Source organism: Aquarana catesbeiana, linkage group LG04 (assembly GCF_042186555.1).
Source record: "Aquarana catesbeiana isolate 2022-GZ linkage group LG04, ASM4218655v1, whole genome shotgun sequence".
NCBI lineage: Eukaryota > Metazoa > Chordata > Amphibia > Anura > Ranidae > Aquarana > Aquarana catesbeiana.
In genome coordinates this window covers 108786625-108807372 of record NC_133327.1, presented here as the reverse complement: position 1 = coordinate 108807372, position 20748 = coordinate 108786625, and the positions used below count along the sequence as shown (strand labels likewise).

The 20748-nt window shown below is 38.4% G+C and overlaps 1 protein-coding gene across 21 annotated transcripts in view; it reads right to left on the bottom strand.

The window, feature by feature from the left end:
* The window catches only part of MYT1L (myelin transcription factor 1 like), a 716654-nt gene that overhangs the window by 11635 nt on the left and 684271 nt on the right, over nucleotides 1-20748 (bottom strand). For 14 of the 21 annotated variants that reach the window (XM_073625450.1, XM_073625442.1, XM_073625431.1 and 11 more), the window contains 6 exons: nucleotides 14016-14051; nucleotides 13794-13877; nucleotides 7731-7952; nucleotides 7001-7092; nucleotides 3748-3851; nucleotides 2563-2622 (listed from right to left, as the gene is read on the bottom strand). In XM_073625450.1, the coding sequence (XP_073481551.1) occupies nucleotides 2563-2622; nucleotides 3748-3851; nucleotides 7001-7092; nucleotides 7731-7952; nucleotides 13794-13877; nucleotides 14016-14051 (598 nt within the window). The remainder of the gene's footprint in view (nucleotides 1-2562; nucleotides 2623-3747; nucleotides 3852-7000; nucleotides 7093-7730; nucleotides 7953-13793; nucleotides 13878-14015; nucleotides 14052-20748) is intronic. The other 7 variants (XM_073625444.1, XM_073625438.1, XM_073625439.1 and 4 more) reach the window with 4 other exon arrangements.

Sequence of the window (20748 nt, the reverse complement as noted above, 5' to 3'; positions counted from 1 at the left end):
AAACCATTAGCATCAGGTGTAACTTTACCAAGACAGCTAATAGTGTGAAGTCTACCTAATGGAGTTCATTCTATGATTAGAAAAAATGTGTGCTATGGTGCAATATTACTATCTGCATTATCATTTAAATATTAAATATTTAGCTACAATCATGTGGAAGGATTTTTAAAAATTTAAATAACTTCTATCTATATTGACATTCTTCATCTGACTTCAGTTTATATTTTAAAACTTCCAAGCTAGTTCATGGCGTTTCATTTTTACCTTCTTATATTCTGTTATAAAAGTATTAAACGTACTGGCTTCAACATCTAGGGTGACTAAAATATATTGCAAAAGCATGCTTGGGGTTCATTCACAGACAGCCTGACTCACTTGTTATTAGAAATGTTGGAGCAAAGAAAATGGAGGCATTGTTCACAGCAGCCTATCAAATTGCACCTGTCATTTTTCTAGTTTCAAGTTATTTTTTCCCCTTTCTGCTGGCCATAAAGCTGAGCTCTGTAAGATTACCGTATATGTTCTGGCAAATATCACGCTTTCATTTTAAAAATGCAAACTTTTTCATTTTTTATGGGTTTTTTTCAAGCACAATAAAAATAACTTGTATTAGATTGTCCTGAGAAATTTGACTTAGGCTGTCTAAACTAGTACAAACCAAATTGGGCCTAAATGAAAATGAAGAAAATACGTTTTATCAAAACACTTGTTGATTTTATGTGAGTGCTGCATAAATGTGCCATGTGTCTTTATGACTGCATTTGGCCTCCTGTTGGGTATCCTAGCACATTGAAACATTGGTCCCATGGTATGTTTTTCCTTTGTTACTAATGTATATTTATATCAACCATACTCTATCATACTTGTGCTTTAAAGTAGAACTATAGGCACGACTTTGTTTTTCATTTTGGAGTTTCAACCTCTGTAATGTTATTTTTGTGCCATAGGGAGATTTCCCTTTACTTCTAGTCCCATAGCCAAACAGGAAGTGAGAGGAAATCCCACCAAATTAAGGAAATTTCATGGGGACTCCCAGGTCACCAGAACTAATGCCCCCATTGGAAGATTTCCCTTCTATTGCTTTTTTTTGGGACAACCCAAAATTTGAGATTTTCTTTTGCTTTCACTTTCAATGATAATGGTAAACAGGACAAATAGGGGGAATCTCTCTAACGGGGGCACAGACAGTTGTTCTAATCCTTCTCCTCTCTATCCAAAACTAAAATAAAGTTTTTCCTTTAGTTATACTTTAACTTATCAGTTGGTGTAATAGGCTGAAGAGGTAGCCATGTCTATGGGTGAAGCAGGAGTCATGTGGTTTTTAATCACAAATAGCTAAATTAGCTTAATAATGCTTAGAGTACAAAAATGTCTGCCTTCACTATTAAAGGAGCCTAGAATAGCTTTAATCTTTCTGAATCTGGATGTTGTATATTGTATCTTCATGTCGTCAAATTTTTGTAATATAGAGTTTATCTGGGCTAAGTAACCTGCTGCAATTTTATCTACTGAGTTTAGTTATAAACATGCCCCAAATGTGTGCAGATGTACCTGTTTAGTAAAACTATGCAAAGAACAGCCAATCAGAGCTTTGTTTAATATTATAAGATTTGAAAATGATGAGTTCTATTGACTGATTAAAGGCACTGCTCTATGCATATTACTTTCTGCCTAATCCATTAATTAAGCCCAATGTTATTAGGTAGATGGGGTTTTTAACACATTTGTCCATACATGCAATTGGACAAACCTGTCAAACTGAGGTGTACAGAGCCACACACCTGAGTGTTAGTATAACAGTGGATGTGGACGTACAGAAACTCCCCACATATATGTGATCAGCTATCAATCAAGTCTGCAATGTGTCTATTATCTCCTAAAGACATGTGCTCTATACACACAAAAGGGTTGATTTACTAAAGGAATAGAGCATATTCACTTTATTTCACTTTGCAAAGTGAATTTTCATTATCTTAGTATTAGGGGTCAAAGTGAAAATTCACAATGCGAAGAATACCCAATTGTGCAAGAAATTGAAAATAAATATCAATAATAATAAGTAAATAAAAATTTCTTGCACAAGTTCATGATTGAAATCAGCACAACTTAGCTCTCAATTACTGAGCTAAATTAATGTATTTTATTTTTTGCCATACATAGAAATGACCCTCCTTTAGTAATTCAAGGTGAATGATTATCAGCATCTTCCCAATAATCAGCACCTTAATTTTATTATATCGATGCTGTTGTATATTCCAAGAAATATAGCTATAATTAATATATTGTTGTACACCTCAGTCGAAAAATACTGTGCTGTGATTGTTACCCACTGGTAGGCTGTAGTGCCCTTCCTACCTTTATGTACACCTAAAACAGTTTTAAAACCTAAAATCTACTCTGCAAAGTGATGTTTTATAGCTCTCTTTATAATGTAAGCTGTGTTCTGCTAATAGATAAAAAAAAAAAAAAATTCTACGTATGGACAATTTTTATTCTTCAAAGGCTGAATTTCGTGTAAGTTACATGGAAAAACCACAAAACCTCCCCTCCCGTGTAACTTACATGAAATTGGTATTCATCAACACAGGGATCTTGGCAAGCAACAGGACGCTCGTCCAGTACCTAGTGGGAGGGAGCAGAAGCTGAAAAGGGGGCAGAGAATGAAGCAAAAGAGGTGGAACTGTATGTGAACGTCCAATAGGGATCAATCTTGGAAACCAAATAGAAATGTTTACATGGAAATAAATAAATATATATATATATATGTTAGACTAGCCATCAGACTAGGCTAACAGATTCACTAAAAGATAAAACCCAGCTTTTTTTAGGTAAGGGTTGTGTAATGTTTGAGAGAGATAGACTTTTTTTTTTCTAATTCATCATGTGTGCAGTTAAGTTCCACCTCTTTATATGATTAAATCATAATCACTAAATTTTATTACACAAGCAAAACTGTCATTCTACATTTATCGTCAATAATCCAAAGTCTATAGACAATATTATTATATATATATATTTTTATTTAACTGAACTCAGTTTTTTCTTGTGCCAAATTGCAGTTGTTGTGAGTTCAAATTAAATAACTTTTTTTTGTTAATCAGTGCCACACACTTGAATGCAACACTTAACATTAAGAAGGTTCTCATCCTCACCCTTACCCTCCATGTAATTGTATTTTTCCCCCAATCTGTCTTTGTCTACCTTTGATGTTTCGGTTGATGAATACCATGCAGCCAGCATGAACATGTGGCCACAGAAAACGGTATTTACAAAAGTACAGATGCACTCACGTATATGTCACATAGAGATGTAATCCGGACATTTCATGCACATGCACGTCACAAAGAAACAGTGCAGGCTTTAAGAAAAAAAAATGTTAAATGACAAATGATAATCGAGTTTTAGCATCACAATGTTTACATGGCGTATGCTATTGTGCTTATCACCTGGCCTACCCATGTTACGTTAACCACAAGTGAACTTCGACCCTTGGCAGCAAAGGTGAACTTCACTTCAAGAAAATGAACTTTGCATGCATGAAGTATGGGTGAGTATGAGAATAAAAGCTTTACTGTCTTATTTTAGTCTTTTTTTTTTTTTTTTTTAAGATTAATAAGTTAGTGGCATCTCATAAAGGAAATTCATACATAGCAGAGCTGTATGCTTTCTTGGCAGATCTAGTTGTAATAATATATTTAAAATTAGCTAAATAAGACATTTGCAATACTGTTTATAGAAAACTGTTACCTGAGTTCTCAGCTTAATCATATCAGATTCCATCTGGGAGTTGGATTCATTTAGTTCTTTTATTTCTTCATCCAATTGTTTGATCTCTTCATCATTTTCTATACCTGGAGGATAGTAAAAGAAAAGAGTCTAATAGACTTAGAACATTTTTCCCTATTGCCATAACTATGAAAATTACTGTTAGGACTGAATAAAAAAATGTTAGCATTTATAGAGAAAGAAGTTTCTAATAGTAGATTTGTTAATGTCTCTATAGATAACTACACAATTTAGTTGATTTACTTAGTGAATCTGGGAGGACTAATAACAGTGTCGAAAAAAGAAGAAGCAAATGACTTGCTGTTAGGTTAATCAGATGTGTGTTAGGGACCTCAGGTTGTAAGCTCCTTGAGGGTAGGGACTAATGTGAATGTACAATGTATACATAAAGTGCTGCGTAAATTGACAGCGCTATATAATTACCTAAAATAAAATAAATAAATAAATAAATGCTGGCCATACATGTGATGATCCCATTATTTAACCATTCTATTCACGTTTTGGGGTTAATTGAAAGTAAAACAACTATTGATGCCTTTTTGTGATTTTATGTAACTGGCTGAAACAAGTTTTGACAGAGGGAAGAAAAGTCGTAACCCCTGTTGGACTTTAACGGTTATCTGTGTTTCTGTTAAAGAGGTTTCCCCTCACTTCTTTCTACAATAACAATAGAAGTGAGGGAAAATCAATAACAGGGACACAGATAGCATATAGTGAACATGATGTAGAGCTACTCACTTTCAGGTCATTACAGGGGACAAGGGAGCACTATTTGCATTTCTTTACATCTGGACGAAAAGAGCTTTAACCTTCACATAAGGAAAGGCTTATTTACAGTAATGCCCCGTGCACACGATCAGACATTCTGACAACAAAATCCATGGATTTTTTCTAGGGTTGTCCCAATACCACTTTTTTAGGACCGAGTACAAGTACCGATACTTTTTTTCAAGTACTCGCTGATACCGATTACCGATACTTTTTTTTTTAATGTCACGTGACAGTTTTTTTTTTTGCTATTTTTTTTTGGGGGGGGGGGGGGGTGAACGTTGTATGTGTGTGTGTTTTTTTTGTTTTTTTTTTGCAATTTTTATTTTTTACAATAATATTTTTTTATTCTTTTTTTTTTTTTGTTTTTTTTTTTTTAATCAGCCCTTTTGGAGGGCTTTGGTGAGATATCAGGGGTCTTAACAGACCTCTGGTATCTCCCCCTTGAGACAGAGAAAGAGAGAGAGGATAGAGATTCCCCAGTCCCTTTCTCTGCAGCGTCAGCTGCACTGAGAATGAATGGAGAGAAGACAGCGGCTTCTCTCCATTCATAAACTGACACATAGTAATCACAGGAGATTACAATGTTTCAGTTATGTGAATGGACAGAGTCAGCTGACTCTCTCCATACACAAAGGAAGGAGGAGGAGGACGGAAGAACGGAGAGGGAGAACGGAGGGGACAGATAAGGAGAGAAGAACAAAGAGGGAGTACGGAGGGGGACAGATAAGGAGAGAAGAATGCAGGGGACAGCGGAGAGGCACAGAGGAACGGAGGGGGCATGGAGGAGGATTCAGTGACATACAGCGGTGAGCGATCACTGCTGTATGTCACTAAAGCTGGTGAAAGCCGCTGGGGGAGAAGCTTGTAACTCCCCCACACGCCGATCACAGCTGACAGTCCAGGTATCGGCGGAAGCATCGGGAGCATTTGCCCGAGTACAAGTACTTGGGCAAATGCTCGGTATCGGTGCCGATACCAATACTAGTATCGGTATCGGGACAACCCTAATTTTTTCCAACGGATGTTGGCTCAAACTTGTCTTGCATACACACGGTCACACAAGTCTTGTCGGGAATTCCGAACGTCAAGAACGCGGTGACGTACAACGCGTATGACGAGCTGAGAAAAATGAAGTTCAATAGCCAGTTGGCTCTTCTGCTTGATTCCGAGCATGCGTTGAACTTTGTGCGTCGGAATTGTGTACACACGATCGGAATTTACGACAACAGATTTTGTTGTCGGAAAATTTGAGATCCAGATCTCAAAATTTGTGTGACGTAATTCTGATAGAAAATGTCCAATGGAGCCTACACACGGTCGGAATTTCTGAAAACAAGCTCCCATGGAACATTTTCCCTCGGAAAATCCAACCGTGTGTACGAGGCATAAGAGATATGAAAATGTGGAATAGGCTTCCCCAAGAACTAGTTCTGGCCAGCTTAGTAGATTGTTTCAAAAAAGAGCTGGATACATCCTTAAATGCACAAAATATATCCGATTGTCTCATCAAGGATCAGAAAAGATTTCCACCCCACTGGAGCAAATTGGATTGTGGTTTTGTTGGGGGGGGGTTTGCTTTCCTCTGGATCAGCTGTGGGTATAGAACTGTGTTTATGGAGGTTTTCTATTTGTGTGTTTGTGTTTTTTTTTTTATTGTTTGAACTAGATGGACTAGTGTATTTTCCAACACTTTTTTTAACTCTATTAAATATAAAAAAGTGTGGAAACTTTTTGAAGAAGCCTCGTATATGTGATCCTTACATTTTCTTGTAGATTCATGGTGAATAATTTGGAGGATTAAATCAGTATGGTACAAGACAAAACCAATGGCAATAAGAATAAAAAATGCTGTCATAAAAGTACATGATGTCTGAGTGCAGAGGTGAATATATTGTATTGTTGTTTACTTTTATACTTATTACTACCTAATGCCTATAAGCTATTTCATATTCCTTGCTAAAAAGAGCTCTGTTCTCTCTTTAATACAGCTGTTCTCTCTTTAAAACTTCAGTATCATTCAGTAGTTGCTTGGAAAAAATCATTTGACTATAAAAAAGCAAGTAAAAATAACACATTTGCTTTGTTAAAACATCAGACAGGAAAATACATTGTGCATTGAAAAAAAAAAAAAAAAAACAAATTCTCCCACTAGCCCACAATACCCAGAAAGTCTGAGTCGGCCGCTCCCACCCCCTCCACAGCCCAGCACTCCAGTGACAGTAACCAGCTCTCTGCTCACTGAGCCCTGAGAACAGAGCGATCGGCGGTGTTAGATCGCTTGGTTCTCAGTATTAGAGCCAGTGGGGGACCAATCCTGCATCCACTTAGGTAAGTATGATTGTGAAAAAAAAAAAAAAATCCCATACATCTCTTTTAATACAGCGGAGAATACATTTATTATGAGACACTAGCTTTATGACATTATCTTAACAATAAACAATACCATTGGTTGCTCTTTGCTTTATAGTCATCATTTCTTCCCCTGATAATCTGGCCTTCTTCATTGCTGATGTGGCTCTTGGACATCCCGATAAACTAAAATAAAATTTACAAGATCTTAATATTTTTAAAAAAATGTAATTAAAAATATTTATTTTATTAGATGTATTTCATATTTTGTAAAGATATCATTTCTGTGTTAAATTGTTAATATACGAGGGTTCTTCAAAGTTTCCACACTTTTTTTAACTCTATTAAATATAAAAAAGTGTGGAAACTTTTTGAAGACCCCTCATATATTTGATCCTTACATTTTCTTGTAGGTTCAAGGTGAAGAATTTGAAGGTTTAAATCAGTATTTAGGAAAAAACTATTTTGCTTGGATGAGGAAACATTCTGTAAGATTTTTTTATACAAATGCAGTACCTTATTTTTTAATTCCACCATAACAATTACATCATATTTTAATGTTGATAATATTTGGTAGCTGATATTTGGGGACTGGAGAGATCAATTCTCATGTAGGGAACCAATCTGGATAAAGGCAGATTGTATGATATTTATATTTCGAATTAGATATCTAACATCTAACAATTCTTATAGATCCTCCTTTTTAGCAAATGCATATATAGGAGCACTCAATAATTTCTGAGCATTTTGCCAATAACAAATCTGATGTCAACACATGAGGCTGTTGAACTCTACAGCTGGTTTCCAAGAAACAAGCAACTTACCTCCGATGTGTAAGAAAACTCCCACTAATGTGTCCGGAACCATCACATCCAGGAGTGGGACAGGACATTCCTTCAGTTTTTCCAGATTTCCAAGAGAACTGTGAGCCATTCATATAGCCATCTTTTTGCCTCTTGGCAGCCAGTGGACATCCAGATGCACTGCGATGTGATGCATACTTCCCCGTCACATGACCTTGCCCATCACAGCCAGGGACTGGGCATCTAGTAATCACAAGTAGATAAATTCATTTTCTAATTTTCTTTCATTGACATACTTTATCATACTTTCAGGCAAGCTCCAAGTTAGTTTGGAAAGGATTTGGATTAGATATAAGAGTCTACAATCTCCAGAATTCCCTGGCCATTTATACAGAGTGCTTTTTTCATTCATATTACTCCCTACAAGGTGATGGTGGGGGGGGGGGGGGGCAGAATGGTAAATGAACTAACTAATTGCCTCCTTGTGACACTTTTTTCTCTCCCACTCTGCTATGCCATACAGAGGACTGCAAGACACTGATACCAGGTAAAATTTATGTAATTGGTCTGTTTGCATTAAAAATACATTTAATGATGCATTAGAGATTACAGATCTGCAGACATTTGTGTATTTTATAGCAGCCTACAGCTCTGCTTAAGGCTGGGTTCACACTGGAGAACGCAGTGGCTCACAGCAGGAGTCCGGTGTGTCTCCATTCACTGTTTCCATTCGATTTCAGCCCAAATTTTTTGTTGAATTCGGACCTGAAATCTCCTGCTATGCGAATTGGATGTGGAGAAACCCGCATCCAATTCACAATAGAGTGAACCAAGTCTTAAAATAGAAATAACGACTTTTTGATAAAGTAAGTGAAGGTTATTACCCTGTCAGTTTTTTCTGCCATCTATGTCACATTAGGGAGATTTTGTTTAAGTTCCTGCCCCATAGCCAAAACAGGAACTCAAAAGAAATCCCTCCTAAGCAAAGGAATCCCTTGTTGTCACCAGGGTCAGCAGAACTAGTGTCCCTATTGAAAGATTTCCCTACTATTCCTATTCTGGGGACAGCCCAAAATTCTGGATTTTCTTTAACTTTCACTTTTGGTGATAATGGTAAATAATACAAAAGAAGAGGGTGAAAATACCTAATGAGGGCACAGACAGCAAAAAAAAAAAAAAAAAATGGAAATTGAGATCAAGGCTGCCGTGCTATATGTGATACATACTCAAAACAAGTAAATAAATACATTCATTAATAAATCAGCAATAATCAGTGTGAGATGTGACCGCAGCTTCTGCTCCAACGTGCTACTGCAAAACCGCTAGCAAGAAAAATAAATAAATACATGTACTAATTCTTCAACACTCTGTCAAAAAGTAAAAAAAGTTTTGCCTTTAGTTATACTTTAAGAAAAAGATCTCTTCATTGAATAACATCAAAATAGTAAATTCTCTACTTACGTACAGCACTAATATTTGAAAAAATGTTGTTCTAGTATAATATTATCTGTTGGGTGTTTAGATGATATTAAGATAGGTAAGATTTCAAACACACGAAAGGCTGAGGAACCTTAGCCGACAATATTAGCAATTATCAAAGACAGCTGGGACCTCAGCTTGATGTCTGTTTTGTAGGTGCTAAAAGCTATTTTAATGCTGAGAGAAATGTTCCTAATTGATCTGAAATCACAGATAAAGTTGCCTTTTATTTTAAGAGTCAAGCAAGTGCAGAGGTGAAAAATATAAACTGAATGCAGCCATTAGGCGGGCTATTAGACAACTTCACCTTATTTACTAAGATAAATGAACATGTAAAGTAAAAATTCTTCACTACTTTAGTAAATTAACCCCATTGCATTCTAGAAGGGCCAAGGCTGAACATAAAGCCAGCAGACCTGCAACATGGGAGCTTTGGGGTTTGTTTATTTTTTTTAAAGCAGCAGAGGCTGTTCACATTGCAAGGTGAATGATAGAAAAAACATTGAACCCGTGTTTATTTTAAATATCCAATTGTGAGTGAAAAAAAACATGATGTTGATCACATTAGTCAAAAATGATCCAAAGCCAAAGCTTTGATGAGGGGTTAGAACCTCTGTTGGCTTTACAATGTTGTCACTGTATCTGCTAGAGAGATTCACCCCCATATTTGTCCTTATGGTCAATATCTCTGGCATTGAAATTGAGGGAAATTTTGAGTTGTCAACAAACCAGTGACAGCTGTCTAAGACGGGATTTCCTTTATTTTGGAGAGATTCCCACTTACTCCCTATTGTGTCTATGGAACAGAAAGTAAATGGTCCATTCCCTACTCTATCCAAAACTAAAAAAAATTTTTTATACATTAACCGGCGTACATATAAAAATGTCCTGCTCTCAAGTGGTCATACCAAGATCATGACTGCAGTTGCAGCCATGGTCTTGGTAGAGTTTTTTTTTACAGATGGTGTTCCACTGTCTTGTGAAAGTGATCTGGGTGTCTCTATAGCTACCTGATCACTTTTACAGTACAGAGAAGGGCCACCTAACCCACCCCCGCTGTCACCCTTGGTGATTCCAGACTCTCCGTTTCCTCTGGGGAGCCTGAAATCATGGTAAACAGCCAGGATCCCTTCACACAAAAGAAATGGAAAAAACATTAATTCCCCACTCTCCTCTGTGATGAATGACCCTGGAAGTAACAATGATTTTAGCATTCAATATGTTTATTAGGTTTTACAGAACATGAAAAGAAAATAATACAGCAACGTAGGGCAGTATTAGCAAAAGGCATAGTCACAGGCCCAAGAAGGTGCATACAGATCATCTGACAGCACAGTAAATAATGGCACATAAAGAAAAGGAAAACATTATGCATGATAACATGGCTACAAATTCATGAGATGAGAGTCATACAGCAATATATTTAGAACGTGCCAAATAAGAGAATCAAGCAAACTGCTTTTTCTGCCTTTTCCAGAGAAACTTTCATACAAATCATATGATTAAAATAAAAAAAGCAAGAGAAATGGTCTCAGGATTTACCAAAGGAGCCAGAGAGAAAAAAGGAAAAAAGAGTGAAAAAGAAAGGAGAGAGAGACAGTAGACGTAGGGTTCCCTGAGGCCAAAGAGTGAAGACCATATTCATTCCTCAAGTTGGATATGCATATACTCAATCCAGGGTGGCCATGTCTTTTGAAGTTGTTTAAAGTGGTTGTAAAGTCAAAAGGTGCAGCTTGGCTTGGTGCCCCCATAGCAAGCTGCTTGCTGTGGGGGCACTCGGCAGGGGAGAGGGGACAGAAGTTTCCCGCGAGGGACCCGAGACAAGGAGGATCTGGGCTGCTTTGTGCAAAACCACTGCACAGAGGAGGTGAGTATACCATGTCTGTTATTTTCAAATGAAAAAAAACGGATGGTTTAGTATTACGTTAGCCTTATTAAGCAGTACACTCACCAGTTTCTCAATTTTTCTCAAGATTTTATGTTTGGTAAGGGTAAAGGAAACGGATTGCTTCTTCCAGGCTCCAGCAATTGTGCATGTGGTTGCTAGGAAAATAAAAGAAGCCAGTCTCTGTGCGCTGCAGGGGCTACCAGGGATAGCTTCATTCAATAGGGCATATTGGGGCTGTTGACTTACTACTTTACCCAATAGTCGACGGAGCAAGAAAAACACCCTATTACAATACCCCCTAATCTGGGGACAATCCCAGCAGATTTGGTACATATTGCCCCTCGAGACGATGATTTTATCACTTCCAAGTTCAGAACTGTTCATCCCTGGCTGGTAAAGCCAGGGAAACAGCTGATCAAGCACTATCTGTGCATAATCAGCTGCTCTGGAGGGCAGGGAAGACATTGGGAGTGTAATTGACCCCTGATGTCTCCATAAAAAGTAGCTGTCACTGCCCAAAACTATCACATTGGGGGCTATCCCTTGTTATTACAATAAAGGTAAAAGAAAAAAAAAGAAACTTAGTGAAAAATTGCCCCCTCCTTGCACATACATGCAAATGCACACGTAGGTCCCGAATGCATATGTAAATAGCAACTGTACCACACATATGGGGGTTCTAAGTAATTTTCTAGCACAAGATTTAGATTTTAACGTGTTTGAAAAATTTTAAATTGCCTGGGACAGCAAGTAGTTAAAGTGCTCTGTCACTGATTAAAAAAAAAAGTTTTCTAAAGAAGGGCGCCTGTAAAAGAGGACTGTTCATACTTACCTTTCCAGCTGGCATTGGTTTGGATCATCGCTTTGCTAAAATCAATGGACACAGAAAACTCTTTAGGATTCCAAATGCTTCTGGGTATGTTAGATGTGCTGTGCGCTCATATATGCATATGATGCTCATATAGTGTAGTAATGTAGTAATGTAGTAATGTTGTTTAAGTTAAAAGCACATATATTGCTGCAGCATACAAACAAACATGGCCAAGCAGAACTTACAAAGATGGTTTGTAAGTGCTATCACAAGTACATGGCGGCAATGACATCAGCACGTAGGCCCCTTCCGACGTGTTTTGTGCACATTCTCAAGGGATCTGCCTATCAATTAACAAAATTACTACACAATATGAGCATCATTTGGGCCCCCAATGAGTGAGATTTTTTGCACAGCGTCTGTCCCCATTTGGAGTCCATCAAGCCATCTCCATACCTGAACATGATGTCACCACACTTTATAATAGCAGTTCAAGGCTTGTCATGATTTGCCATCTGGTGAGTGTTTAGATTGGTGGAGGAAAATTATGATGGAAGAGCACCTTGTAACACTATTGGTATAAGTGTGTATATCTCAATGCTGGATTATGTCTGTTTTCTGGTGAGTGGTTTGGCACACTACAATTACTATTGCAACAGATCTTCTGAACATAAGAGAAGATTCTCTGGTCATGTCACACAGTCACTATTTGAACTTTGTTTATTCATTCATTGTATATAAATGGACATTTATTATTTACTGTGAAGCGCTGCACTGCCTTTTGCTATTGTATACTTTGATTAGATTACTCATTCATTTTCCAAGAAAGGAATTCCCTCTGTTCACAGAGGCCTTGTCTTGGATGGAGGCACTGCCAACTTCATTATCAAACTCACTCTTCTACTTAGCAAAGGTTCTGATTTATTTACCTACAGGTTTAGCGAAATATCCTGTTGTGGAGGGTCAATTCTTAAACCCCCCCAAAAGAGAGCTACATAGGCATTCGCGACTCCCAGAAACGTCAGGTGTTAAGATTCTACCAGAGGCTGTAGCTCTTCAACAAAGCAACGATCAGAGTTAGTACCCTCTGTTCCCCCAGTTGGGGCTAAAGGCTGGAGCCCCTAGAACCAGGGTTAAATGAGCAGTGTACCTAGGAACTAACACAACTTCACTTAAAGTGGAGGTCTGCTCACCGCTGAAAAATTAAAAGCCAGCAGCTACACATACTGCAGCTGCTGGCTTTTAACAATAGGACACCTACCTGTCCTGGAGTCCAGCGATGTCGGCACCATCAGCCGACCATCAGCTGTCGGGTGCTACCGCCACCATTGCGGGTAAGGGAGCCTGGCAGTGTAGCCTTACGGCTTAACGCCGAGAACCCTACTGCGCATGCCCGAGTCTCCGCTCCTCTCTCCTACTGGCCCGGTGGCCGGGGAAGGAGGAGGGAGCCGAGTGGTGACGTCGACAGCCGCAGCTGTGGCTCCCGGAGGTGCGAACAGGATACTTGTCAAAGACCTGTCAGGTGTCTGCTCCCCCTGAAAGGTGCCAAATGTGGCACTGGAGGGGGGGTAGGTGACAAATGAGCGGAAGTTCCACTTTTGGGTGGAACTCCGCTTTCATTTACAAAGCTCAGTAAACATTTACTTTGTTGTGTGAACAGTCTCTGTTCCTTAAGTAAATCAATTCCAGTGTTTACATACAGCATTCACATATTGCGATCCATTGATCCCTAAGTACTGTTTTATAGCACAGTTTTTTAAAGTATGCTATATATTGTCTTTTTCTACAGTGTTGCCTGCCTACACTTTCCATATGGGTCAAATCCAAAGTTTCACAAATATCTTGTACATTTCCAATGTAACATCTTCCAATGATCACTGTACAGTGACCTTTCACCCGAACTGACCTGATTGGCTCTTGGTCTTCTTTGTCTTCTTTGCTTTGTGCTATCTTAATTCCACTTTTCTTTGCTCTTGGGCAACCTGAAAGGCTGGGGTAGGTACAAATATTCACTAAAGAGTCATTAAAGGGAAATTCCACCTTTCAATAAATATTTGTAAGAATAAATGTAGCAGCATTCAAATATTATTTCCTCTATGTAATTTTTACCTTATTTGTGTACTTTTACCTGTATCGCTGAATTCTCCACTCAGCTCTCTCCAGTCTGAAAAAAATGCTTGTTGTCAAATGGGATATTGTCTGAACATTCTGAACTACTGTAAGTGCAGATATGCCCGCCCAACACCTGTCTGTGGTCTCTTAGCCATGTGGTCACACATTTATCTGCTGCGTGTGTGTTCTTGCTTTTTTTTCCAGCAAGTTTTTGAAAACACAGATATGCACGTAGGCTCAAGACAGATGTTCTTATTAGTTTGTGGTTACTCCATTATTTTACTTCATCAACTGAATTGTTTTCTTCTTTGTTTTCACATTGGGGTTGATTTAAATAGATTGTGCACTTTGCAAAGTTCAGTTGCACTCTGCAAGTACAGTTGCTCCAGGGCTTAGTAAATAAGCAGATGCTTTGCTGACTTTTATCATCCAATCATGTGCAAGTAAAAATGCTGCTTTTTAAATTTTCCTTGCACGTGATTGGGTATTCTTTGCAAAGTGAAGCTTTACTTAATTTACTAAGCTCTGGAAAAACTGCCTTTAGTAAATCAACCCAATAATCTTTTAAAGCTGAAGTTCGGCTGCATTTTTTTACTTTTTACTCTACAACTTTAGTTATATTACTTACCTGTTATAAAGTAGGGTAAGGTTGACGTGAAGGTTGTTAGATTCTGAAGAAATTTTCACTGCAAGGCTGCTTTGTTCTCTTCCTGCTGCTGAAATTCCGATGCTGTGGGGTGTAACAGCTACGGGTCTCCAGACTTAGCTGTACTAAAGATGATCTGACATAGACATGTCCCTCCTCCATTGAGAAAAGTTCTTTTACTGCTTACACTGCCTGTAAAATGATCTGTGAATGGGAGAGAGTCTGATCAGTCACAGAATTCACTCCTCCATTCACAGATCATGTTACAGGCAGTGTAAGCAGTGTAAGAACTTTTCTCAATAGAGGAGAAGGCAGGAGAGGGGTGTCCCCATCAGATTATCATTAGCTCAGACTGAAGCTGGTAACCCCCACAGCGACAGAAGTTCAGAAGCAGGAAGAGGACAGAGCAGTCCTGTCATGAAGATTTCAACAGAATCCAGAAGCCTGCACATCGCCGGACATTGCAGGAAAGTAATATACCTAAAGTTGTAGTGAAAAAAAAAATGTTTTTTGACTAAACCTGAACTTTAAAATTTTACTTTGAAGGAAAATCCATATTTATTATTATTATATTAGGACGCCTGCCTTTACACGCACATGAACTTTAATGGCATCCCAGTCTTAGTCCGTAGGGTTCAATATTGAGTTGGCCCACCCTTTTCAGGTATAACAGCTTCAACTCTTCTGGGAAGGCTATCCACAAGGTTTAGAAGTGTGTCTATGGGAATGTCTGACCATTCTTCCAGAAGCGCATTTGTGAGGTCAGGCACCGATGTTGGACGAGAAGGCCTGGCTCGCAGTCTCCACTCTAATTCATCCCAAAGGTGTTTTATCAGGTTTAGGTCAAGACTCTGTGCAGGTCAATCAAGTTCCTTCACTCCAAACTCGTTCATTTATGTCTTTATGGACCTTGCTTTGTGCACTGGTCAAAGTTATATGGTGGAGGGGGGATTATGGTGTGGGGTGGTTTTTCAAAGGTTGGGCTTTGCCCCTTAGTTTTAGTGAAGGGAACTCTTAAGGCGTCAGCATACCAAGACATTTTGGAAAATTTCATGCTCCTAACTTTGTGGGAACAGTTTGGGGGTGGCCCCTTCCTGTTCCAACATGACTGCGCACCAGTGCACAAAGCAAGGTCCATAAATACATGGATGAGTGAGTTTGCGGTGGAGGAACTTGATTGGCCTACACACAGTCCTGACCGATAGAACACCTTTGGGATGAATTAGAGCGGAGACTGTGAGAAACATCAGTGCCTGACCTCACAAATGTGGTTCTGGAAGAATGATCAAAACATTCCCATAGACACACTTCTAAACAGCCTTCCTAGAAGATTTGAATTGGTTATAGGTGCAAAGTATATCGAACCCTACGGACTAAGACTGGGATGCCAGTAAAATTCATGGCATGGTAAAGGTGGGCGGCCTAATACTTTTGACAATATAGTGTATATGATTCTTTCTTTGTTAAAAAAAAAAAAATAGATTCTAATAATGTATATAATTACTTTTTACTGTGTTTTCATCAATGTTTAAAACTATTTTTAGTTTATTGATAAAAAATATTTATTTCTAGTGTTTATCATCTCTATTTAGTGGCCATACTGTCTATAGAACATTTGTTTTTGCCTAATTCACATAGAACAGTTATATTTTCAGATTCATTGGACAAATGACTAACCATTTTTTTTTTTATAAATGGACCCAAAATTTATTTTGAGTTCAACGAGATGCATATCTAAGCAGTCTGATTCCTATTTTTAAAGCTGGAACCTCACGGAAAAAAAATGATTTACCCTCACTGTGGATCCCCCTCCCCAGGTTACTGCAAGGGTGCTCATTCTGCCTAACAAAGGGTGAATAAGGCCATATACTGTACTTACCTGATTCCTCATTCACTTAGACTTTCTCCTTTTCATGTGAGAGGAGGCCGAAGCCTCTTTCCTTTCCCGACCGCTGCAATGTCATTGCGTACATTGCAGAACTGGCAGTACTAAACATTATACGGGAGGACACCGAGGGCCCATCCACATTCTAGAGGGCCGAACAGCGGAGGAGAAAGTCAACTACTGAGGGAGCGAGAAATAAGGTAATCATATCACCTTATTCATTATCTCCTTGGCAGAACAGTCAGTTAACCCTTGTAGTGTTGACGGGGGGCCCACTGTAAGGTTGAATCTTCTTTTCCCTGGAGTTCAACGTTAGGCATTTACTTTTATACACAGTAAGAAGCCTTATTTCAAATTGATATGCAGTGAATATGTTTAAAGAAAATATAAAGAGGACCAGTCAGTATGAAAGTAACCTGTGGCATGCACAGCACATCTTCTCCTTCCTCTTTCCTGCTCAATGCAAGTATCCTCAACCACACTCCCCCATTCATTTTCACTACGAAAGAGGCAGCCTGTGGTGAATCCCTGCTGAAGCTTGGGCAGAGAAGGTGTAGTGCCTTGAAAAAGTATTTATACCCCTTAACAATTTTTCCACATTTTGTCATGTTACAATCAAAAATGTATTTCATTGGGATTTTATGTGATAGACCAACACAAAGTGGCACATAATTGTGAAGTGGAAGGAAAATGATACATGGTTTTCAACATTTTTTACAAATAAAAGTAAAAAGTGTGGCATGCATTTGTATTCAGCCCCTGAGTCAATACTTTGTAGAACCACAATTTTTCTTTTTTGGGATGTCTCTACCAGCTTTGAACAGCTAAAGAGTGAATTTTTTGCCCATTCTTCTTTGCAAGATAGCTGAAACTCTGTCATATTGGATGGAGAGCATCTGTGAACAGCAATTTTCAAGTCTTGCCACAGATTCTCAACTGGGCTTTAGGTCTGGACTTTGACGGGCCATTCTAACACATGAATATGCTTTGATCTAAACCATTCCATTGTAGCTCTGGCTGTATGTTTAAGGTCATTGTCCTGCTGGAAGGTAAATCTCCACCCCAGTCTCAAGTCTTTTGCAGACTCTAATAGGTTTTCCTGTAAGATTGTCCTGTATTTGGCTCCATCCATCTTCCCATCAACTCTGACCAGCTTCCCTCTCCCTACTGAAGAAAAGCATCTCCACAACATGATGCTGCCACCACCATGTTTCACGGTGGGGATGGTGTGTTCAGGGTGATATGCAGTGTTAGTTTTCCACCACACATAGCATTTTCCTTTTAGGTCAAATAGTTAAATTTTGGTCTCATCCGACCAGAGCACCTTCTTCCACATGTTTGCTGTGTCTCCCACATGGCTTCTCGTAAGCTGCAAACAGGACTTCTTATGGCTTTTTTCAACAATGGCTTTTGTGGAGTGTACGACTAATAGTTGTCCTGTGGACAGATTCTTCCACTTGAGCTGTAGATCTCTTCAGCTCCTCTAGAGTTACCATGGGTCTCTTGGCTGCTTCTCTGATTGATGCTTTCATTGCGCAGCCTGTCCGTTTAGGTGGACAGTCATGTCTTGGTAGGTTTGCACTTGCGCCATACTCTTTCCATTTTCGAATGATAGATTGAACAGTGCTCTGTGAGATGTTCAAAGTTTGGGATATTTTTTTATAACCTAACCTTGCATTAAACTTCTCCACAACTTTATCCCTAACCTGTTTAGTGTGTTCCTTGGCCTTCACAATGCTGTTTGTTAACTAAGGCTCTCTAACTAACCTATGAGGGCTTCACAGAACAGCTGTATTTATGCTGAGATTCAATTACACACAGGTGGACTCTGTTTACTAATTAGGTGACTTCTGTTGGCAATTGGTTCCACTAGATTTCAGTTAGGGGTATCAGAGTAAAGGGGGCTGAATACAAATGCATGTCACACTTTTAAGATATGTATTTGTAAAAAAATGTTGAAAACCATTTATCATTTTCCTTCCACTTCACAATTATGTGCCACTTTGTGTTGGTCTATCACATAAAATCCCAATAAAATATGTTTACATTTTTGGTTGTAACATGACAAAATGTGGAAAATTTCAAGGGGTATGAATACCTTTTCAAGGCACTATATCAGGGCCAGATACTAGATAGTAGAAACCGGGGCTATTTATCTCAAACTAGCAGGTGTAAAGTTCAAATCTAACCTTTACAAATTTGGTATTTTACCAAAAGAATAGTTGGTACTTGGAATAGACTTTTAGCAGGGGTAGTAACTAGTCAACAGTACATGGATTTAAACATGCTTGGGACAGACATAGATCTATGCTGGGGCAAAAAAGTTAAAAATAAATGGGGCAGACTTTATAGACCACTTGGTCTCTTTCTGTCATAACTCATCTATGTCTATATGTTTCTACTATTGGGCACAGCAGCCTTGTACCTTTGGGGGTGAATGATGGAAATCTGGCCCTGGGAGGCCCAAAGAATCAATGCGCTTTATTTGAGGACCTAGTGCTCCATTTGCTATGAAATTAACAGGTTAGTTTCATACCAAGTGGATTTCTGCAATGAAATTAACACAAGGATATTAGATTGAAGAAGAATATAGCTGTTACCTCTATGAAACCAATCAGTATCTTTGTTTTATTTCCATTGCATGTTTGGGAATGAAAGACAAAACCTAATTGGCTTCTACAGACACCGTTACTTTTCTGTACTGTTGCATTTTTCATAAAGATAGCCCAATGGCTTGAACAATCTTGGGCTAATTTATGAGACTATAGAAATAAAAAATACTATGCAAAAGTCTTGTTACTGATATTTAATTTTTCCATGGAGAAAATGAAATCATCATCCTGCTATTCACCCATCCCCCCTCCTGTGAATATACATTTTTAATACTTTATTAATAATTACCAAACTGCATTAAGTCCTTTAAGACCACTATTCCTATATTACTGTTGCCCTGTACTGAATAAACAGTACATAAGAAATGTTCTTACCTTGATGGCTAGCCATCACATTGCACAGTGGTTAGCGCTCAAAGCTAGCTGTCACCGACAGCTCAGGACCCCACTAACAAGCAGGTACTAATCAGAGTGGTAATTGATCATGTGATCACTATGTCAGGATTGACATAGTCACTTCATGCAGGATTAAAGCATCATTGATGAACTAAGCCTTCAATCTGCCAATGACACTGTGGTTGCCACTGCAGCCTGAACGTGGCAGGGTGCATTTATTTAATACTGTAATTGTCAGCTACAATGACAGTATTAAGAACATAAAGAACTACCAAATTAATGTGTGTGTGTGAATGTATATAACATACAGTATATATATATATATATATATATATATATTGTATTTATATATTTACTTTCTCAGCCATTAAAAACAAACAAACAGGGACGGGTTCTTTAATAAAGCAAAGCCCTTAAAAAAATAAAAATGATTTAAGTGGGAAAATCAATCATAAAGTGAGTGTTAATGCTGCTAAGCTTGGCCTGGACATCTAGTATTAATGACATCTGGTCACCAAAGAGTTAATTTCTGACTTTTCTATCTGCCTGGAGTTTCATTTCTTTGGAAAGCAGCTCCACTTCTACTCCAGCTTTATTTATTTTAATGTATTTACGTTCCTAGCAGGAGGTGGTCTGATATTGCAGTTCAGCCTATAGATCGTGGTTGTCTGGACCGATCTTTATTTATTGATCACTGTGTGGAAGTCATTATTACATTGTCTAATGATCTCGACATTGACAACTTTTATATGCAATACTATAAAAGCAACCATAATCTCAGCTTCCACACAGGTCTACTCCAAGCAGCTCTTTAATAAATTATTGCAGGCTGTTTGGAGATTAGAGAGAAATACAATTCTAAGCTTACCTATCCTATCATGTAAAAAGCACCTATTATTGTGTGTAATCTTATGCCCCATACACACGATCGGACTTTCCGACAACAAAACCGTGGAATTTTGTTTGAAGGATGTTGGCTTGCATACACACAGTCACACAAATGTTGGCCAATAATTACAAACGTAGTGACGCACAAGATGTACATGATATCTCCACTACTAGCGCTAGTTATATCTCTGGCTCGTACTCGATTCCGAGCATGCGTGGACTTTTGCCCGACGGACTTGTGTACACACGATCGGAAAGTCCGACAACAAACATTTTTTGGCGGAAAATTTGAGAACCTGCTAGCCAACATTTGTTGGCAGAA